The sequence below is a fragment of the Rhea americana genome, unplaced genomic scaffold (genome assembly GCF_003343005.1).
Source record: "Rhea americana isolate MKP2758 unplaced genomic scaffold, rheAme1 scaffold_13, whole genome shotgun sequence".
Taxonomy (NCBI): Eukaryota; Metazoa; Chordata; class Aves; order Rheiformes; family Rheidae; genus Rhea; species Rhea americana.
In genome coordinates, this window is record NW_028185372.1 from 8,205,254 (window position 1) to 8,225,686 (window position 20,433).

The window sequence follows — 20,433 nt, forward strand, 5'->3', positions numbered from 1 at the left end:
TTTAAGCCTCATCTAAGCCCTTGCTATGCTTAAGCCACAGTGTTTGAGGGAAATAATTACTAACTTTATCGCTTTATCTACATAATGTACTTTTCACATTTTCACTCTTCTTTCTGTAACCTTAAGTACAATGATAGTGTGCAGTTTAGTATTCCCTGGAGCATCCTAAAACGTGTTCAGAGTTACTGCTAAATAATTTGGAAAATGAAGTAGTAAACGTGGTGCAGATACATGAAAAGCTTCACAAGTGAAGAAAGGTTTCCAGACATTTATTTCTGGAACTGTACACCAGGTATTAAAGTACAACAAATACAAAATAATGCTCAAAAAAATCAGTGTTTATGTACAAATATTAAAACCAATGCAACAATAGCGACTTCCTCTTGAACATCTGATACTAAAACCTGTTCCGATTGTCACTAAATCTGTTGTTATGCACAGGGTACTTACTCTGAAYTGAGAATAACTGGAATCTCTGATTTATTAAAAGGACTATAACCATACCTACTGTATTTTACAACTGATAGTATCTTCCTTCTTTCAATGAAAAATAGTAATAAAAAAAATAGTTACCTTGTAATTATTTTATAAATTACTGTATTTAGTTTCCCCATCTGTAGACAATGTGCTTGTAATGCTGGGCAAAATAGTGTCCCTGTGGTCAGTTTATCCATTAGTTTACATTCAAAGCTGAAATATTCACTAGAGACTTTGGTTAAATTAAGTAGTATCACTATGTTCTACTGGATCTGACGTTTTCATACATTTTTGACTCAGTTTTAAAACTTAAAAACAGGAAACAATTGCACAATTCATTGACCTAATTGTACACAATTTAGTATTCTTCAAACAGTATTGTACATCCTTCAAGTAAATTCAGCAGTTTGACCATGACAAGAGGAAAACTAAACATTTAAAAATCTAGCATGAGAAGATGATGTATGACTAACAAAAGTAAAAGTATTGCTATAATCACAGCACCAGTTACACTTCTAAATGAATCAGCTATCCTCTTCAGACTCCCTGTACATAAAAAGGATACATTTACCAACACTGCAATTGCCCATTATGTATTTTTGGTTTGTTTGTATGAAGAAAGAGTGTGGCAAAGAACAAAGAATTCATCACAGTTTGTTATAAGAATTGTGCTTCACCATCTAAGAACCAAGGCAGTATTTCTTCATATGGTTACAATTCAATTATCTTCATGCTGACTTTCAAAACGCAATTCTTTTAATAAACAGTAACAAGTTCTCCATTTAAATGTTTAAACTGAGAGAAAAATAAGTAAATCCAGCTTTTAAAAGAAAAACTTCAATAAATAGTTATTTTACATGGATAAAGTCATAGTGGTACAAATTTATGAATGTCACATCAAGCATGCACAAAAATGTTACTATACACAGAAGTAGTCAGAAAATATTGAAATAGATATCTAAAAAGATATGAAGAATTTACATATTTACAAAATCTTGCAAATTATTGCCTCATTTTAACAAGGAATTAAAAGTAAACGATACCAGCTAGCTAGCCAACAGGCTAAATAAGATCAGCATTTAAAAATCTATTAGACTAGCCGGAATTCATTTTTCTCTCATATCATTTTCTGAATTTTGGTCAAAAGTTTTTATTAAATAACTAAAGTGTCCATTCAACTTGCTGACAACTCAAACCTTAGACAAGCCTCTGTCTACATTAAGATCCCAGCAATGCATAGATAAACTGAATATATTACTGCATCAGCTAATGAGAATGGGCATGTTCATTTAAGTGCAACTGGTATAAGCATTCAGCCATCTTTGTATAATGAATTTTTATACAGACCAGCCACTCACTGTAAACCCATAGTTAAACTTGAATGTATAACAATGAAGGATTATGGCCAGTATTTTACAAAATTACAGAAAATGTGTTGATTCATAAACAAAAGAAACAAGGTACAAAATTCAGCACAAAACACAGCAACAAGAAGCTGACAACTTGGCTAAAAATGTCAGAGTACAACACAGGGCCAAGGCTACCCGTTATTTACTGTGTACTTACTAGAATTACATACTTCAGATGTATAAGTTAAGAATTGATTACACAATTATCTCTACTTTTGTCCACTGTGCTAAACTATTTTTTTAAAAAATGGTAAATGTGCTATTGCGTAAACACTTCAAAGCAATCTTCATTACAATGCTTTAAAGAAAACTCTATACGCTGCATCCAAAACTCAGGATGTCAATGCAGTTCACAGTATGCATAATAAATACCCTCTTCCCTTTCAAATATTTAAAATCACTACTTTCTAATTATTCAGCATAACCTTGAAGCAATTATTACAAATATCAACAATGCAGTCAAACTTAATCATTTAGTTAATGAAAACAAGTTAGTGGCAATTAGATTTGTGATATGAACAGTGCAAAGAAAAGTATGGAGGGAAAGGCGTAATCCTACTGAAATAAATTGCAGTTTCTTACTAAAAAAAAAAAAAAAAACTTGAAGCTGTATGCTACAAGAACATATTACAAGCCAATACTATGTTTGGTTTGACACTTCCAGAAGAATTAGAACAATCCTTTTCAAGACAGAAGCTTAGTGGATGGCTAAATTGCACTCAGTGTTCAGAATAAAAATTTACAGAAGTTAAATAGTTACTTTCACGGGAAACTTTTTTACTCCTGTCATTGCCTATTTGACCAGGGTAATGAAGTGCCATTTTTGAGTCTATGACTTGCCAAAACAAGCAAATGCAATCCACACTGAAGAAAAACTTTCAGATATATACTTCAAGGTTTGACTACTTCTATCTGAATTAGATAGTCCCTCAAAACTGTAACACTTTGAACTGCAGTGCTCTAAACAATTTAAGATGTCTTCCAAAATGTAAACCATTTAGTGGTAAATCCTAAGCTGTGCCGACTGTAGTTTTATACAACATCAGCTGCCTTAGGAAAAGGTAAGTTACACGATTACATTACTCGTCGAAGTTGTGGACAAACCCATCAGAATACAATAGGCTAAAATGCATCTGTTTAAGCCAGTAAGTTTAAAGTACACAGACACCTCTGGCAGTAATAATTACTTCTGTGTAAGGTAGCCATGGCCTGTAATTTTGCAACAGCATCCAAGCGTAGGTCTTCATACTTTACTCATTTTAAGTCCCTTGTGCTAGCTTCCACCAAGATGAACTTGCTGTTTTGTAAACTGAAGTGCTCTAGTTTAGTATCACATGAGAGAAGGTTCCATTTAAAAAACATCCTTGTACGTTTGTGCAGTTTAAATTAAAGAAACCCATCCCTGCCTTTATAAGAAAAAAAAAAAATGCTACATTGAGCAGGGATCAGGATCGGTACCTGTAAACATTGTTATTCCACTGCATCTGTTACGGCAAAAGTAACTTAGACTAAAAAGCCACTCCAATCAGTTCAGAACTTCTGTGCTGGTTTTGAAATGGTGGCCTCTGTCTACAGGCTTTAAAAAAATTGAAGCAGAGCTTAAAGCTGCACCACAGAGTTCTCTTAGTCCAAACTCTGCCGAACATCGTATGACATTTCCACATTTATGGACTGAAAAAAAGAAATTACTCTTGATAAATCAAGATATAGTTCTATACATACAAAGACATCACTGATGTCATAAAGTTCAAACTTCCAGTGAAAGACTAAGCAAACTTGATAGCTCCCATCAAGTTCACTACTACTGCATAAAGTACCCACTGTTTGTTTAGTTCTCCGCAGAGTCATTCTGAGTGAAGGGCGGTATGTTGGTGTAGAGTGTGGGTATTGATAAAACCATTTGTCTCATTTGCAGATAGACTGCTGAAGTCAGCCACTGAGACAGCCATTTTGGCACTGGTAATATGATGTGTGTGGTTCTCAAAGTCCACACCAAGGTTATTTACAGAGACATCATTCATGAAAGATTCTGGGACAGCAATCCCCATTTTCAATCTCTTTGCAGGTCTTTCTGTCTCCTCACTGCACATGTTCATTGGGTTAAGCTCTGAATGATAAAAGCCAGTCTCAAATAAATTAAAACAATCACTTTCACCATTGCTTGGCAAGTTAAGCAATTCTTCTGTTCCAACAGGCACATGATTAACTGGTGCTCGTGGTAAGCTGTCCATAGGAGGAAAGGCATCATCCAGGCAGTTCACATCAGAAGTGTGGCAGACTGTAGCTACACTATTGGTCAGTGCTGGAAAAAAGATGAATACAATGTAAATAAAAGTTACTTATACATCTACAGCAAAAAAAGATACTACCTTATACTTATTTTTTTTCTTGATTTACCTGAGAACTCATTGGCAGTGATGGAGTTCAGAATGCTCAGCTGCTGATCAGGAATGGATTCTGTTCTATTATTTGATGTTAAGGTTGAAGAATGTACTGCTCCACCAAGTGCTTCAGCTTCATCTACTAAGCGATCCATGTAGTCCCTAGAAGAACATTTATAATGTTAACATAAAAACAAGCCCTAAAAACAGAGAGAGATTTGAGTTGCCACTGCCACTGCAGCATTACATTGCAACGTTGAGAAGAGAATCAACATCTTCTATAGTCACAATTTACAACAGAAAAACATATATTCCAAGAACTCTATTACTTACGTAACTCCTGGATGATGGTTGTATCTCTTCTTTCCAAATCTTGTTTGCTGAGCAAAGTAATCATAACGTTCTGACTTCTTCCACATGTAGTAAAAAGCCACACACTCAGCAACTGTTCTGGTTCTTACCTAAAGGCAGGCAAGAACAGTTGACAAAATAAATGCAAAGACTTATGTTTTGTCATCTCCCCATTTTCCATATTCCAACAATACTATTAGTTTTACTGTTTTAGGATCTGGGAAAAGCCAATTCAGTTAAGAGATTTTAAAGAGAGCTATAGTTTCAAGTATGTAATCTGTTCTACTGTACTAACTTCAGTCTTATGTAAAAAAATATATTAAACCCCTAGCTACACATGAAGCATTTCAATTCACAACCTACATATTTTTATACTACACAACAGACACTCTCTTAAGAAAGAAGAAACTCAGCATATCAATAACCTAAGAGAAATAATGCAGGAAAGACTTTAGGCATTTTTTCTTCTGGTAAAGTCAGGAAATGCTGAGGCTTTGACAACAAATGTACACAACAGTAAATGATCTAAATAACAAACCAAAATTGTAGTCTTGTGAGCAGGTATAATTAATCTACATTAACCATTTGTTTCTTTCCCCAAAGCAGAGATTGCTATGCGAAGGCAGATTCTTAGAGAACAAACCTTTACTATATCCTTCTGAAATATATCCATCATTAGGTTCAGAAATATTTCAGATCATCACCAGCTCATAGTTCCCTGTTAACATTCTGTAGTATCAGCGATAAAGAGGCATCTCTTGTTAAATCTCTTCATGCACTAGATCTCCTCTAACCGATGCCATACAAAACTGGTATCAGCCTGTCCTGAGTACCAGAAACTGTCAATAAAAAAGATCTTTCCCCAAACTTTCTGACATTTTACCTTCTCGGTAAAAATCCAGTGAACTCCCTAGACAAATTCTGGTCCATTGTGACAGATGCATCAACTCATGTGCTTTACTGCACGTTGTAAAAAAGTATTGTTAAGTCCTTTTTTGGCATCTTGTCTGAATTACTGTTTATTAGTAAATTCCTCCATTTTTGGCATCTTGTCTGAATTACTGTTTATTAGTAAATTCCTCCATTTAAAACTGGAACTACCTAAATGTTTGCCTTAAGACAGGTTCAGTCAACTACTGAGTAGAATTAACTGACTTTTGTTCCAACACGAGACACAACTTTATTAAACATTACCTAAAATATGACAAAAAGGTTAGACTTCTAAAGAAAAAAACTTTAGATGGCATCAAAACTTAAAGGAAACATACAGAAAGTTTGGAAGCATCCATTTAAACAGATTGTCAGCTATACCAAATGATACATATTTTTGATAAAGAACACAATCTTCAAGTGGAATGGAGTCAACCAGAAGCAATCCAGATCAAGATTAGATCGCCTTCTTTAGCTAGAAACCAGAATACTGACAGATGACTACAGCATTTTTTATTCTAGGAATAGAGGCGTAAGTCTTCTTCTGCAGAATTGCACCTTTCTGGTGACTATGGCAAAAATGGGTTACGTTAAGATGTATTTTTCCCTCCCACAGTCATTGTATACAAATAGCGTAAACTACTAGGAAAAACAAACTTTTAAACTAAGTTAAAATATAAATTCATAAATGGTAATAATGTAAACACAAGTATTTCAGAGATAATGTACTGAACTCATCTTTCAATCCCTATTTTTTCCCATGACAGCTGAGATAGATTTAGCACAAAAATGCCAAGTTGGTTGCAATATGCTGGTTATTATTTCACTCTTCTGCATGGCTTCTGACATGTGTATTGTTTCAGCATGACATCATTACCAATTCTTCCATTAACTGTAAACCACTTACCTTGTTTTTCTGTATGAGATGAAAGTCTTTTCCATAAATCAGAAGTGCATGTTCAAAGCTTCTGCATTCTTCTTCTGTCCATGCTGTCATCTCTTCTAGACGGTTACAAAAGTAATACAATAAACTTATTTTCACCAGCTAACCTTTTATATATAAAAAAGTATGTATGTGTGTATATATATATACACGTGTATATATATGCACACATACATTTCACATATATGTGTGTGTATATTTGTGCTGCTAATACATAAAAATCCAAATACACTGTAATAAACAATAGTTCAGTTATTCGGAACCACATTCTCTCCCCTGCTGCACAAATGTCCTACTTAAATTTTTACATTCTTGTTTCGAAATCATAATCTCTTACTTATAAGTCTTTATAATACCTTTGATAGGCAAGGCCAAAGGGCATTCAGAAGTGTTCATTTCCTATTCTTTTTAAAGAAACTTGTCATCAAAAATCCAAGATTTGAAAAAAAGCATCAAGATATCAAGATTATTTTTCAAAAGTATCTTCTTACAGAGGATACAAAGAACAATGGTTGTTGGAAAAAAAGAGTAAAGAAGCAACTTGCTTTAATTTTTTTTTAATACAAAGCCTATAATTTCTGAAATTGAACTTCAATTTTACAATTAAAAACACTAAAGAAAAAATATCAAGGGGCTGATCTATTGCATGGCTGCAGCATTTCATAACACATTTTATGACAAAGTATTTCAAATTATACAAAAAGATCAGTTTTGTCTCAACTATTCTAGCTTTCCTGYCTTGATTATGGCTTTGCATCTGGAGATAACAAAGGAGAGATATTTCAGTCATCTTAAGTTCATAGTGATGATTAAATGTCAGCTGATATTTAAAGTCAATGGGGGAAAAAAACCCACAACATTTCAAAACACTTCTTGAAGCGGATTCTGGAATGAAGACCTTTCTGCTCCCAGATAACGATAATCATCCAGCTACAAAATAATTTTCTTCTCTCTAATTTTGCACTCCTTTCTACAGATTTCCCTAGCTTCAAAGAGCGGATCCCCATGTAAAGTCTCAAAGTTAAGAAATTCTCTTGAGATGTGGAATTGAACTCTCAGTCTGAGAACAGCACTGAACTTAAGTGGGTAGAGTAGATCATAGCATAATGGTTACCCTAGAAGACAAGCAGTGACAGCATTATCATCCCTTACCACTTTTAACTAGGATATTTTAAGACTCATTTGACTTTGAAAAAAAGAGTGTGAGTACTAGTCTTCAGGACAGAATTTGGGGCTCTGAATCACAAATGGATAGAGGTACCTTGTGGTCTGGAACCAAGAATCTGTATCTCAAAGAGCTGCAGGATTTCAGACACAGCCTTGCGACTGTTATTTATTCTTTAGCTCTATGCAATCTCTTTTTTTCCTCTGTTTCCAGAAAACATGACTCTTCTGGAATACCATTCTGCTACTCCTTATTGTCCCCTTCAGCTGTACGATAGATACTTACCTTTTACAGCACCTATCTAGCAAGCACTGAAGTCCCCTTTGGATCCAGTTCTAAGAAATGGAGGATGTCCCAGGTACTGCTACCAGGCCTCACAGTTCACTTCAGCTTTATGCAACACATCCGTGTTAGAATATTGGACAAAAACCCATCTTTGCTAAATGGTAAACTCTATTTTTCATTTTAGGAAGCAATAAAATTAGAGACAGGATAGAAGTTTACTTTCCACTGTAAATTCAAACAGAGCTCTCCTCACTTTACCCAAGACCTGTAGAACCACACGAAGGAACCAGTTTAGGCTGCAGTAATAGAACGTGATAACAGTACACTGCAGTATCTGTGCAGTGAGGAAGAAAGTGCAGCTCATTTGTATTGGCAGCTATGTTCTCCTGATTCTAGTACAAATATTGCTGTATTGTAATTGACCATGATCTCAAAAAGTACTCTACTGCGAATGAGAACTGTCTTGCAGGAGCAAAATCATTGCTCCCCTTCCTTGCTCCTCTTCTGTGCCATCTATCCCAATTCTCACAACAGCAGTGGAAGAAAGGAAATGATAAAAGGTATAAAAGCTGTTCCTGCAACCTTTATACCAGTAGCAAATTTTTCTAGCAGGAATTTCCAGACGGCCAACAGTCAGAATATATTTAATTTGTGCCAAAGGCATCACACAAAGGGATAAGCTTATCATTCTAATTCTTACTTAAGGTTTTTCTACACAAATTTATTTTTTTTCAAACATTTCTGAAAAAATCAGTTATTCTCTCTCTTACCCTGAGATGCCTTTCCATTTGAGCAGTATCTCTCAATTGCTTCTTTAACATTATGGCTACTTTTGAGAAGTTCATAGAGTGCCTAAAAAATAGAAGAAAGTCTTTTTAAAGAGTTAAAGTTTGCAAATATCCAGTCTAAACTTCTGAAACTAGCCATTCAGGCAGTATGCCTCATGTCAAAAGAGATAATTTATCATTATACATTATGAAAGTTTAAAAAAATAAGCAAAAAGAAAACTATCCAAAAATTGAGATAGGGTTTATTTAAGGAAATGTAAAATATTATATGCAAATATTTAAGAAGTTGGATTTGTTAAGAACATGGCAATGCCATGAACAGACCCCAAAGCTACCAACATTCAAATACTCATAAGCTTAAGCACAAGCTTAAAAAGACAAATAAGATACTGACAACATTAACATCTAATTAAACAAACAAACAAAGTTGAATATTACTGCCTTTACAACACAACCAAAGAGAACATACGCTAATTACAAACCAATGTGTCACGAATGGAGCAAGATACAAAACATACTTGTTCATTGTCCCGTGTATGTATTCCGTCAGGAATTCTGCCAATCGTTTTCTCGTTTCCTGTTCTTAAAGAAGTTTCAAAAAGATATTCCTTAACTTTGCTTTCTGAGATCACATCAGGTTTCCAAAGTAAATGGTCTTCATTTTCATAGGCTGTTGAAAGAGAAATCTATTAACATCAGGTCATTTTTAAGACTGTAACATAAAAAAAGCCRTTTCACAAAGACAAAAAACAGGAACATGGAACTAGTCAAATCAAACATCATGTTGCTACTTGTAATTCGCAGCTCATTTTTTTCCCAGAAGCCTGAGTTAAGAGACAAACCCTGCAGTATGCTGTGGTGAAGAGATTCAGGTTCCATCAGGAATAAGGATAAGGGACTGAGCTCTAAAGTCTTTACAGACAAGCAACTTGATGACAGCTAGATAATTCAAGTCACATTATGTGCATGTGCACATCATCTTATATAAATAAACCAGCAAAACCACTCAGTTTTATTCACCTGTTTTTAACAAATAAGCTACAGTTTACTGGAACAGAGTAAGACATCACTTTGATCAGTTCACTGCCTCTCTCCTTTTTCTTCTGAAATGTAATGTTTGAAATATCATTCTCAGCTAAAATTTGCTAAAATTTAGTGGAAAATGTAGTGTTTGCCAAAACAGAGTGGATATATAAATAACAATATTATGATTTCCTTTTCTGGTCATTAACAACTAGCCTTATGGGCTACATTACAGATTTTACAAGATATCAGGATTTATCTCTACTTTTTTTTTTTTTTTTTTTAATTTTACTCTACTTCAAAATACATGAAATCACATGTGGATCTCTTAAGAAGCATATTTGAAAGACAGTATATTGGAAATACACAAGAGTTGGCCTGGACCTTTGTCAATCTACACACACATTCAAATTCTAAAATCAAACTACGTTCTTTACTCTGATCAATAGTGGTGATTAGCATTACACAYGATTTTCATGTGCTGTTAGGAATACAAAAGTAGTAATACAAAATTAGAGAGTTACCCATTTCAATACACAAAACAATCATAGTGGCTGTTACAGTACAAGAGATGAAGAGCAAGGAACAAAACTACTCCTCTTCAACAAGTGCTGTTATGGCTTAAGAATAGGGAAAACTTTCAAATAGAAGTATTAAAAGGTTAGGTTTACAGAAGAGTACACTGCCATCTAGGATGATTCTAGTAGCGAGGGTAACATAGCAAACATAAAACCTCTGTTTGCCATCACCAGATTTTCATGGAGTACAGAAGAAGCTTTCACAGAATCACCATTACACAGAAGGGTACGATTTCTCAATTACTGCCAAGCAGTTCTAAAATCCCAAACCCTGTTTATCCCAGTATATACGATGTTCCAAATACAGTACCTCCATACATTTAGTGAGGTCCAACCTCTCCAAGCACTCCTGAAGCTCAGCTTCAACCTCCTTTATCAAACAAGACAACCCAGCTCTTCTTGTTGAAATACGCATCTGATATTGTCAACAGGAGCTACTCAGGCTCTCTCAGCTAGGAGTTACCTATTTGTTCTCGGCCATGTCAGTGGACAAGACTCTCACTGGTTTTCTCTAGCACTAAAAAAAGTGCTAGTGCGAAGTGGCCCTTTTCTATCTTTGGCCAAGGAAAATTCAAAAAATGCAAACACTTTTATGCACGTAAGTGATGTTGCCTTGCTAATACTTCCACCTCTATACTAAATTTTGTTCTTCTCTATTGCGAAGGATTGTTATTTGAAAAGCAGTGGATAATGGTGAAAAGACTTGATATGTTTGACTAAAATAATATTTTCATAAAATGCTACAGTTTGAAAACAAGTAATTTAGAGAATGTTGAAAACTTGCAGAAAAAAAAAGAGAATGAGATATGTTAACAAACAAAGGTCAAAAATTGTTCCTTAATTTCATGGCTGTTCCACACCCAGAAGAAAATTTCTTTCAGTATCTACTTCTTGAATTCGACAGCTGTATGTGCTACGCTTTTCCTCATAATGAACTTTTTTAAAGATACCTAATAAAACTCATATTAAAAGTTCCTTTTATTTTTTCCACCCTATTACAATTGCATTTTTAACTCAAATTCACACAGCAGTTACATCATACTTACAACATTTTACTTTATAAAACACAAAATATATCACAGGACTTGCACCTTCTGCTTGTGCTACGGAATTTTAAAACAGATCATTGTTTTATGTTCTTCATATTTGTTCCGTAACCTATACAAGTTAGGCTTGCCAAAAAGGAAGCAAAGAAAAATACTGTTTTGAAGATTTTTCAATGTAAATCATGCTCTAAGCCCAGTTAAAATATTCTGAGGAAAATATTTCCTTCTCAACACATTCTGTTTGTTGCATCCTAACACTACTGGATACTTCAGGCTTAATGTAGTGTTCCCATTCCCAACCCAATGAATTCTTGAGGATGTCCTCTCAAAGACTTTAGAATAGCATTTCTGAGAAATAATTATTTGGTTGCGTCTCTTCAGTTCTCTAGTACTTTTTCTTTCAAAAAAGGTCTTTTATACTTTAACTAAGCCAGTGACTTTCTACCTTACATTTTAAAAGAAAAATATCTTCATCAATGCCTATATATAAGCATAAGATAAAAAATAAAAGTCAGAAGAACTTACCCTTTTCATCATCACTGTATCTGCCAAGGTAAGGTGGAATTTCAGCCTGATACTGTAAACCAACCATTATTTCCTGAAGATGCAACAAAAACAAAACTATCAACTTAATGCATAGAAACATTAAAAAATGCCATATAACATGGCACTCAGCAGAGAATTCCAGAATTAAGGTACAATGTGTACTACAAATCTTATTTTTCCTTAATAATAAAGTTTTAATTTTAACTTTTCTGTAGAAATAGTTTTTACCTTTCTCAAATCTTCAGATGAATTGCCATTATCTGCCTCCACATCTTCACCATCTGATTCCTTATCTCCATCACACGTAGTGTTTGCTTCAGACATATAAAGAATTAGGTTTTTAACTAGGAAGATTTTTCAGTCAATCACAGAACTACACATTTTTTTTTTTTTTTTTTTTTTTTTTTTTTTTTAAATTATTTTTTTTTTTTTTTTTTTATTTTTTTTTTTAAATTTTTTTTTTTTTTTTTTTTTTTTTTTTTTTTACTTTTGAAAGGACCGGCTGTTTTTATTCAAGGAAACACTGATCAAGAATCTGTTAATCTACATTTCTATCAAACTATAGCATGAGGTCAGAAAGTACTGCTAATCATATACAGCAGAACTGAAACATCTATCACTGCAATTGAGACAGTCTACTATATTTCTAACAGTCAAAAAGAAATAAGACAACTTTTCTTCATCATTTTTTCTCAATAAAAGCTTATACCTTACAAAAAAGGTATGAGAATATAAAAGTATGAGAACATAAAAGTACCACAGCTATGGTTCTGCCCCATTTAATCACAAAGAAAGTAACACTGAAGGCAAGTATTTATTGCCTAACAAAACCTTTAATCAGAGACCTTAACAGACATTCAAAACATTCTTTTAAACAAGACTGCCTCAACATGAGGTTACAGCAGAAATGTACAAAATGCATTCAGCAAAATACAGCTGACTGCTTACTCATATTTACTTTTTTTTTTTCTTTGAAGAAAGAAGCATTCCAAGTAACTTATGATGGTACTTTGTAGAGTAATTCATATTTTAGTCTATGGAATGCTGTGGTGTTGGTTCTGAAGTAACTATTTTTACAGATTTATAATCCTTAGTAAAATGGAATTTATGGTTATGATAAGATTAAAGTTCTTTTCTTCTGTATTTTCAAACTTCAATAATAGGACACTCAAAGTATGGTTGCAATTTTAACTTCTTCCTCATGACTAACTAGAATGGTCAACACCAGAAACAATATTCTAGATTGTATGAACTGATGCTGTTCTGCTGCAGCCATTCACAGGTCTATCCCTTTTTGCTGTTAAAAAGTAGCAGGCCAGAAGCTAACATGAAGGCATTAACTAACATGCCTATTTTTTCCAATTAATCCAAGTTTAAAAAGACACCATAAACTAAATGTTAGAAATGTTTATCTTGAAACTTAATGTTATTAGTATCAGAGAAACTAACAGGGCTGGAAAAAAAGATGAAATTACTAACAGCACAGAGAACTGACCTTTTTCTTCCTGAAATAGTGACTATTTGATTTTAAAATGTCCAATCAAGGATTCTAGTAGAGAAAGAGTAACATTCTAACAGAAAACTATGATAGCAGAAAACAAAGATGACCTTAATCCTCAGCAAGACAAAGGCCTAATCAATTTTTTCCATGAACTGCCACATTTTCAGTGTCATGTTCATCAACAGTTCACAAGCAATATCTAAGTGCCAACAAGTTTGGGGCTTGCGTAAGAAAAAAGGCATTACCATTTTTAAGGGTTTTGTATCTCTCTATATGAATGTCTTAAAATACATAATCAGCAGCGTAAAAAGGACTGCAACTGGAGATGACCCAGGAAGCACATCCCTTCTATCATCCCTCTTCTCTAGAAGGACAAAGAAATGGTTCAAGATACTTTTCAAATTAAAATCATTACAAAGTCCTCTGTATTGTTCTAATTCCAGGACACCACTGACCTCTGCAAGTGCAATAGGCAACAATGAATACCTAGCCCAAACTGGATAACTGTACTCTGCATTGTCATATCTTGCCCATAATAGCTTCATGGGTGCTGAAACTTTGGTGGTGTTGGGTTCATGGGTGCAATCCCATATAACACAACTACAAGGTCCAATGGAACAGTGCTGTATATACGAAGGGAAATATTATTGCAGAGAAATCATAGCTCAATTCATGTCCTCAGACTGAATGAAGGAACCATTGACTTAAAAATAGCAGCAATAATTTTGGTCGAGGAACACTGAATTTAAAGAATGGTTACATATTTGTGTCATTCAGTAACATATCAGAAATCATGGAGCACGTTACTCAACACCACATTAACTAAAAATGATGAAAAGTTATTATAGCTGTAGAGATATTAATTGTATTTCTTGTATTGATCACAGAAACAAAAATAAGGTCTTTTAGGTAATCAGTAATACCAACCAAAGACAATATCCATTCAAAATATCATGCAAAGCACCATTCCTCAACTCCCAGTAAAGTCAGCAGCATACTGCTCTTTTGATATTTTAAGCTAAAAAGTTATGTAATATTGTATTGAGTTCTATTATAACATAAGGTTTCCTACATCTTAATGGTCGAGGAAAGAAGTCTGTAGCCTCATGTGAAGTAACCGATGGTGTCAAGTCATCAGCAGAGGATTGTGTTTCCTCATCATCACCCGACAAGAGGTCTTTGGCTATTTCCTCCTGTAGCATTAAATCAAAAAATAAAACCTCAGAATGACTATTAAGCATAAACTAGTACATATTTCAATTCAGCAAATCACAAGTCCCAAATAATTAAAATGAATTGTTTTAACAAAAATAATTTTAGTTTGTACTCCCTTAATTAAAAAGCTACTTCACTCCTATTAAATCTGAGAACAAATATAGCTGTTCTTTTCAGAGCTGAACACAAGGATTCTTCATTTTTCCCTCCTTCCCTATTAAAATAAAACACACAAGAAGCAACCTCTGCAATCATCAATGTCAGAGGTTTCTCCAATTGCCTCTAATGAAAAATCCAGTGGAAACTGCTTCAAAACTTAGAGATCTTGTTGCACTTTGCATCACAGATCTATCAAAACTGTAACAGGTTGTTATGCCCCTAAACTCTGAGGGGACAAAAAATTGCCAAGAGCAGCTGTAAACATCTGCAGAGAAGACAACCATAGGTAACAGACAAACTGTTATCTTCCCAAAACACACAAAAAATGAAGTTTCTGTAGATTTAAAAGGAAAAAAAAAGAAAAAAGGCACACTTCCTCCACTAGCCAACATGTTTGAACCTCTCCGCATAGAGGTTGGAGAGGGAAAGAACTGTATTAGACAACAAGCCGACTACATTTTTGTAGCCTCAACACAATCGTGAATCCTAACGAGAATCAGATGTGCAGAGCCATCATTACACTCTACTTTCTGTGGAGTTTACCATTACATCATACTTACAGAAAGTAAAGAAAAAACAGATAAATTTAATACCTACAGACTTTATAATCCTTACAGCCAACAATCAGCTTAAAGCCTCAGAATTTAAAATTAGCCTGCAAATCACAAAAAAAAATGAAGTTTTCAGGGTTTTACATCAGCAATGCAATACAGGCAGTCATTGCAGATAAATTAATTTCTCTTGTCCCCCTAAGTCGAGAACTTTCCAAACAGTACGCATTTGAAAGAAACATTCCAAAACATTCAAGAGTGCATTTCCGGGTTATCTATGGAAGTCCTCATGCATGATACGCATGTTGGAAGCCAGAACTATTATTATTTCTGGAGTTTGCATAAATTAAAATAAGATGCAGAACTTGTTCAGAAAAAAAACATTTCTGTTTTTTTAAGAAAACATATTAAGTTCTTCATATGTGCTTTAATAGACTGCAGTAACATAATGCAACTGAAATTGTTATGTACTTGTAAGTGCAATTAGTATATTTAAATCAAATGCTCAATGTCCTTGAAGAAGAATGAATTCAGAACAATACAGTTTTCTGGGCTGTATATTAAAAGTGTCAAAGATATGTATTTTGTAACATCAAGAGACAGTGAAACATAATTTGAGGTCACATGGGCTTCTGCTTTTAAACCATAATACAGGGAAAAATGCTTCTGACTTACTTTATCTAAAGTCATATCTGGAAGTTCATCTGCAAGTTCACTTGGAGAGCTATCTGCACTGGAACCTGCCATAACTGGAATCGTGTGTTCATAGCCATAGAATGCCAGTAAGTCTTCCAAAGGCATGTTTCCTTCCTAATACGAGAGGATTTACAGACATTTCAACATTATGCCAAATACTTGTAAACAGTTCAGACCTAAGAGGATAAGATGCATTTTGAAACACAAAAGTGAAAAAAACAAAGAAAAATCTAACTGAAAGTAGGAAACTTCATTACAGTTTTTAACTATTTTCAGGCACATGATCAAAGTAATTCATAACCATGTGTCTTGGTGTACAGTGAAGTCCTGCCAGGCTATTGAAGAAAACTGTTTACTGGATAAACAAATGAACAAAACTTTTTCAAAGCTAATCAATTACAGTTTAGTTTTTTTATTTGAAAATTTGCTCATTTTCTGATTCATGTTACACAGCCTAAGTGATTTACCCACGTTCTTTCAAGATAAAAGATATACAAATAAGTAAGTATCATCAAGATGGAAGATACAAAAAAAATGTAACAACCCCTCTGCAATCAAGAACTGCAGAAAARCTTGAATACTTTTGTCCTACATAGTAACAGCTAAGACATACTGATATTTTGTGCATTCAAAAAACTCACAAAAGCAAACCATTGCAGCAACTTTTTATTCCTTCTTTCCATCTCCTGAACAATATATTTATAATGACTCTTGGAAAGGTAACAGAAGACAGACAGGTAAGGATACAAAAGGTAAAAGGAATAACTGTTTATAATTGGCTTTTCCAACAGTTTTTGATCAACCCGTTTTATTAAATGTCACCATATTATACCTCTTGCCACAAATCAATAAAACAGCAAACCCTGGAGGTTTGTGTGTTACCTGATCCAAGCCATGAAAGAATTATAAATATTTCCAATAGTTATACCTTTAAAAGTTGTATTACCTTTAAAAATTTCTTGTTGAACTCATATACTGATTAAATTACTTGTTTTCTTTAGTCAGCTAGGTCTTAGTCCTGCAAAGACTTTTCACAATGGGTAAACGTAAACTCATGTCCAAGTCTTTCCAGGATCGGGACCTAAAGTAATAAAGTGTTTAAGATGAGTGGCTCTCAGTTCTTTTTCCTTTTATCATTGAAGCAATAAGATCATTTTGTGGAGTAATAACTCCATTTTAACTACTAGAGTTGGCAAACTGCTTCACAATCATAATTGCACGCTCATACCAGCAAAAACATAATTGTAAAGAGGAAAGTATCAGGACAAAAATGTAGCAATAAAAACATTGTCAATTCTACATTTAGAATACATTTTTTATATTGAATACACAAACACATTTTCAGATTTGATGCTAGAAATTACACATTCCTGGAAGTTTCTTGACCAAAATCTGCAGTTCTGTTGAGTGATGTAAGTGGGTCATTGAACAGCAATGTAACTAACATCAATTTGTGCGTGTATAAAAGGGGAGACGCACTGGCATGGATGAACAAGGGGTTTAACAGGAAAAACAAGTAATTAAAGAGTGTAAAATAGAACAGGAGAAGCCAAAGAGCATGCTGGTCATTTTGTACACCCATCAAATGCCAAATTCATGAAACTGAGACTGAGAACCACCATTTATGCAAATGAATGTTATCCATGATGCTTAACACAGGACTGTTTGTTTCCAAATTGGAAAAACAGAGATTGACCAACAGAATGAAACAAAGCCAGGTGTCATGTAATAGTATTTGCAATGTATAATTTTAACTTAGTTTCAACTTACTAAAATTAGAAGTGCTAAGAATTGGTATTAAGAATTGGTATTAGATAACATAACTCTCAACTCAGCTTTAGTAATTTCTCTTCAAGAGTAGAAGTCTTATTATTAAATGAAAAGGAAGGATTTAAAACGAGCAAAACACTAATAGCTTTCAAAAACTAAATTCAGTCTTTTTGTGAGGATGCACCATTATATTCTGATTAAACCTGACTTTTTTTTTTTTTTTTTTTTTTTTTTTNTTTTTTTTAAGAATCAAGCTGCAAAGGCATTTTGCAGGAAAATGCATTATGCTATACAAGTTCAAGAACAGACTTTCACTAAAACAGGTACAATGCTTACAAACATTTAGGAGAAGGTAAATCACCCCTACCTTTTCTAAATCTTCGATTTCAGAGCTGAAATTTTTGCTTTCTTCCATCATTTCCTCTTCTTCGAGAGTTCGCTCATCATCATAATCATGTACCAGCATTTCAGCAGAAGGGTCGAAGTCATGATCCTCAGAGGATAAAGAGCCAACTATCAAAAAAAATCCTAATTTAAGTCATTTTTTTCTATACCAACACATGAAACTTCATTGCAGTAAAATATAAGGTTACATGCATTCTTTTATATACAGGGTCAGAACTTTCAGTGAAGTGATGTTAACAAACTTCTATCTGCTTAACAAATATAGCTGTTTTAGGTGAGCTTCCATTTTTGTATTTGTAAATAGCAAATAGGTGAAACTTCCTCTCTTGACCTATACAGCATTTAGAAGACGTAAGTAAACTATTGAAACAAAGTTTCAGAAAGCACCATCCCAAATTAAATTTTACTGAATAAAGAGTGTCCAAAACATCACTGAAATCATGACTAAGTTAAAAAAATATGTCACAAAATTTTAAATATTGCAAGCACATCAACTGTGCCTTACAAATCAGAGATTCTGATTTGTAGCTTTTGATCTTTATTTGTAGCATTACATCTTTATGATCTACAGCTATGATAACTAGCATACCTTTCCACTGGTAAACAGCTAATGGATTACGAATCAGTTTCCTAATACCAACAAAATAATACTGAGACTCACTGCAGATTAAAGTATCTCATTTGTGAGACTAAATTATTAAAACTAATTAAATTCTAGTATTTGATCAGGAAAGGAAGAACAAACACAGTAGAGCCTCAAATAAAATACAGAAGAATACAGAAATAACAAGACTCTGGTTATGGATCACAATAATTAGCAAGTTATTGTGACAGCTCTAAAGTCCAACACTTTTTCATACTCAAGAGGCTATTCATAAATCATCAAAAAAAGTGCTCTTCTAATTTTAAGTGAATGTTATCATTACATTCTACAACTTTCAAAGATGCAAATATTCTGCACTTCAAAGTCAGTGTTCTCAAGTTAAAATTACCGAAATAACAGTCTTGTTTTGTTCTTTCATGTTCACTTTCTTATGGCTTTCAGGATGGAGAAAACAAACAGATTATGGTATTTCGCTTTCACTTCTGGTTTCCCTTTCTAGTTCTTACATACTAGCGCTCTTTTGCAACGTTTGGCTTACAAGCAGCAAAGAAAAGAATTAAAGTATTATTTCCATATGAGATCTTCTGAGCATCAAGGAAATAGCTACAAAGTTCCTTCTCCTTAAAAAAAAAAAAAAAAAAAAAAAAAAAAAAAAAAAAAAAAAAAAAAAAAAAAAAAAAAAAAAAAAAAAAAAAAAAAAAAAAAAAGCAAGCAGTATCCTTCTTCACAGTGCTTCTAGGTTTTGAAGAGATGCTCAAATACACTAACAGTTCTGAGTTAAGGCTTAATATTTTAGCAATTATGCTAAGAGTATTCCTTATTTGCAGGGAATGAAGATAAACTTTGTCTATTTAGCTTGGTTAAAACAATACTGTGAAAGTTCACAGTACCACTGGGAAACTCTCAGGACAAAAACGCTTTTTATTCACATGCTATTCACATCATAGTCTCACAGAGCTCTCAACATAGTTGATAATACTACCGCAATTACAATAATTACATTTACACATTACACATTACATTGAATTTTTCTAGTGTTAGATTCTGCAGCTTTTAAAGAACTATCAACTGCTCTACAGTAATCTTCTGTGTATGTGTGTATACTGACACACACCTATAAATACGTAAGACTACTGCTAGATACTTATTATGTGTGTACACACATACATATGTATCTGACATTATCAAGAAGCCGGAATTTTACACAAGCCCGCAGTTATCAGCAACGACATGAGAGGCCTCTCTCCGCGCTACACGGCTTTGCCGAGCTGCTGACTTGAACGCACTACAAAAACTTTGTTCTCATTTGTGCACCCAGTTTTGAGCAACCGGAGTCAGACGGAGGAACTCCTCAACGCACATCTCCTTCTTCTAAAAACCAGGCAGCCTAAAGTTATTTACGTGGGCACGAAGCACTTAGAAAGCCACTAGGCAGGAGGGGATAACTTTGCAAAGGAGCAGGCAGGAGCGGGCGGCCTGCGGGCGCGGAGGTGCCCGGCGGGGCCGGGGCCGGGCAGCGGCGGCGAGGACCAACCTGGGCTCGAGCTCCCGAAGGACGCCTGCAGGGGGGAGAGCAGAGGAGAGTGAGCGGCGGGGGCCGCGGCCGGGCA

The 20,433-nt window shown here is 34.2% G+C and overlaps 1 protein-coding gene across 9 annotated transcripts; it reads right to left on the reverse strand.

Moving 5' to 3' along the window:
• Positions 1–252: 252 nt before the first annotated feature.
• On the reverse strand, positions 253–20,394 carry MIER3 (MIER family member 3). 9 transcript variants are annotated; one of them, XM_085326447.1, is made up of 13 exons: positions 20,358–20,376; positions 19,212–19,257; positions 18,182–18,307; positions 16,024–16,158; positions 14,496–14,616; positions 12,151–12,236; positions 11,902–11,974; positions 9,248–9,399; positions 8,712–8,793; positions 6,456–6,547; positions 4,601–4,728; positions 4,284–4,429; positions 253–4,188 (listed from the first exon to the last, which is right to left on the reverse strand). In XM_085326447.1, the coding sequence occupies exons 2-13, from the start codon at positions 19,239–19,241 to the stop codon at positions 3,731–3,733; spliced, it is 1,629 nt and encodes a 542-aa protein (XP_085182573.1). In that variant the 5' UTR covers positions 19,242–19,257; positions 20,358–20,376; the 3' UTR covers positions 253–3,730. The 9 variants fall into 9 exon arrangements, with proteins under 9 accessions (XP_085182573.1, XP_085182572.1, XP_085182577.1 ...); XM_085326446.1 differs by having other exon boundaries at positions 6,456–6,550; XM_085326451.1 differs by lacking the exon at positions 19,212–19,257 and having other exon boundaries at positions 6,456–6,550; positions 18,182–18,327; positions 20,358–20,394.
• Between the last annotated feature and the right edge of the window lie 39 nt (positions 20,395–20,433).

Excerpts from the sequence above, each read along its gene's own strand:
- MIER3 (XM_085326446.1), bottom strand. The coding sequence starts at position 19,241 with ATGAAAGAACAAAACAAGACTGTTATTTCG. Across the intron at positions 11,975-12,150 it reads CATCTGAAGATTTGAGAAAG|GAAATAATGGTTGGTTTACA; the intron begins GTAAAAACTATT and ends TTGCATCTTCAG. Across the intron at positions 4,189-4,283 it reads CACTGCCAATGAGTTCTCAG|CACTGACCAATAGTGTAGCT; the intron begins GTAAATCAAGAA and ends TCTTTTTTCCAG.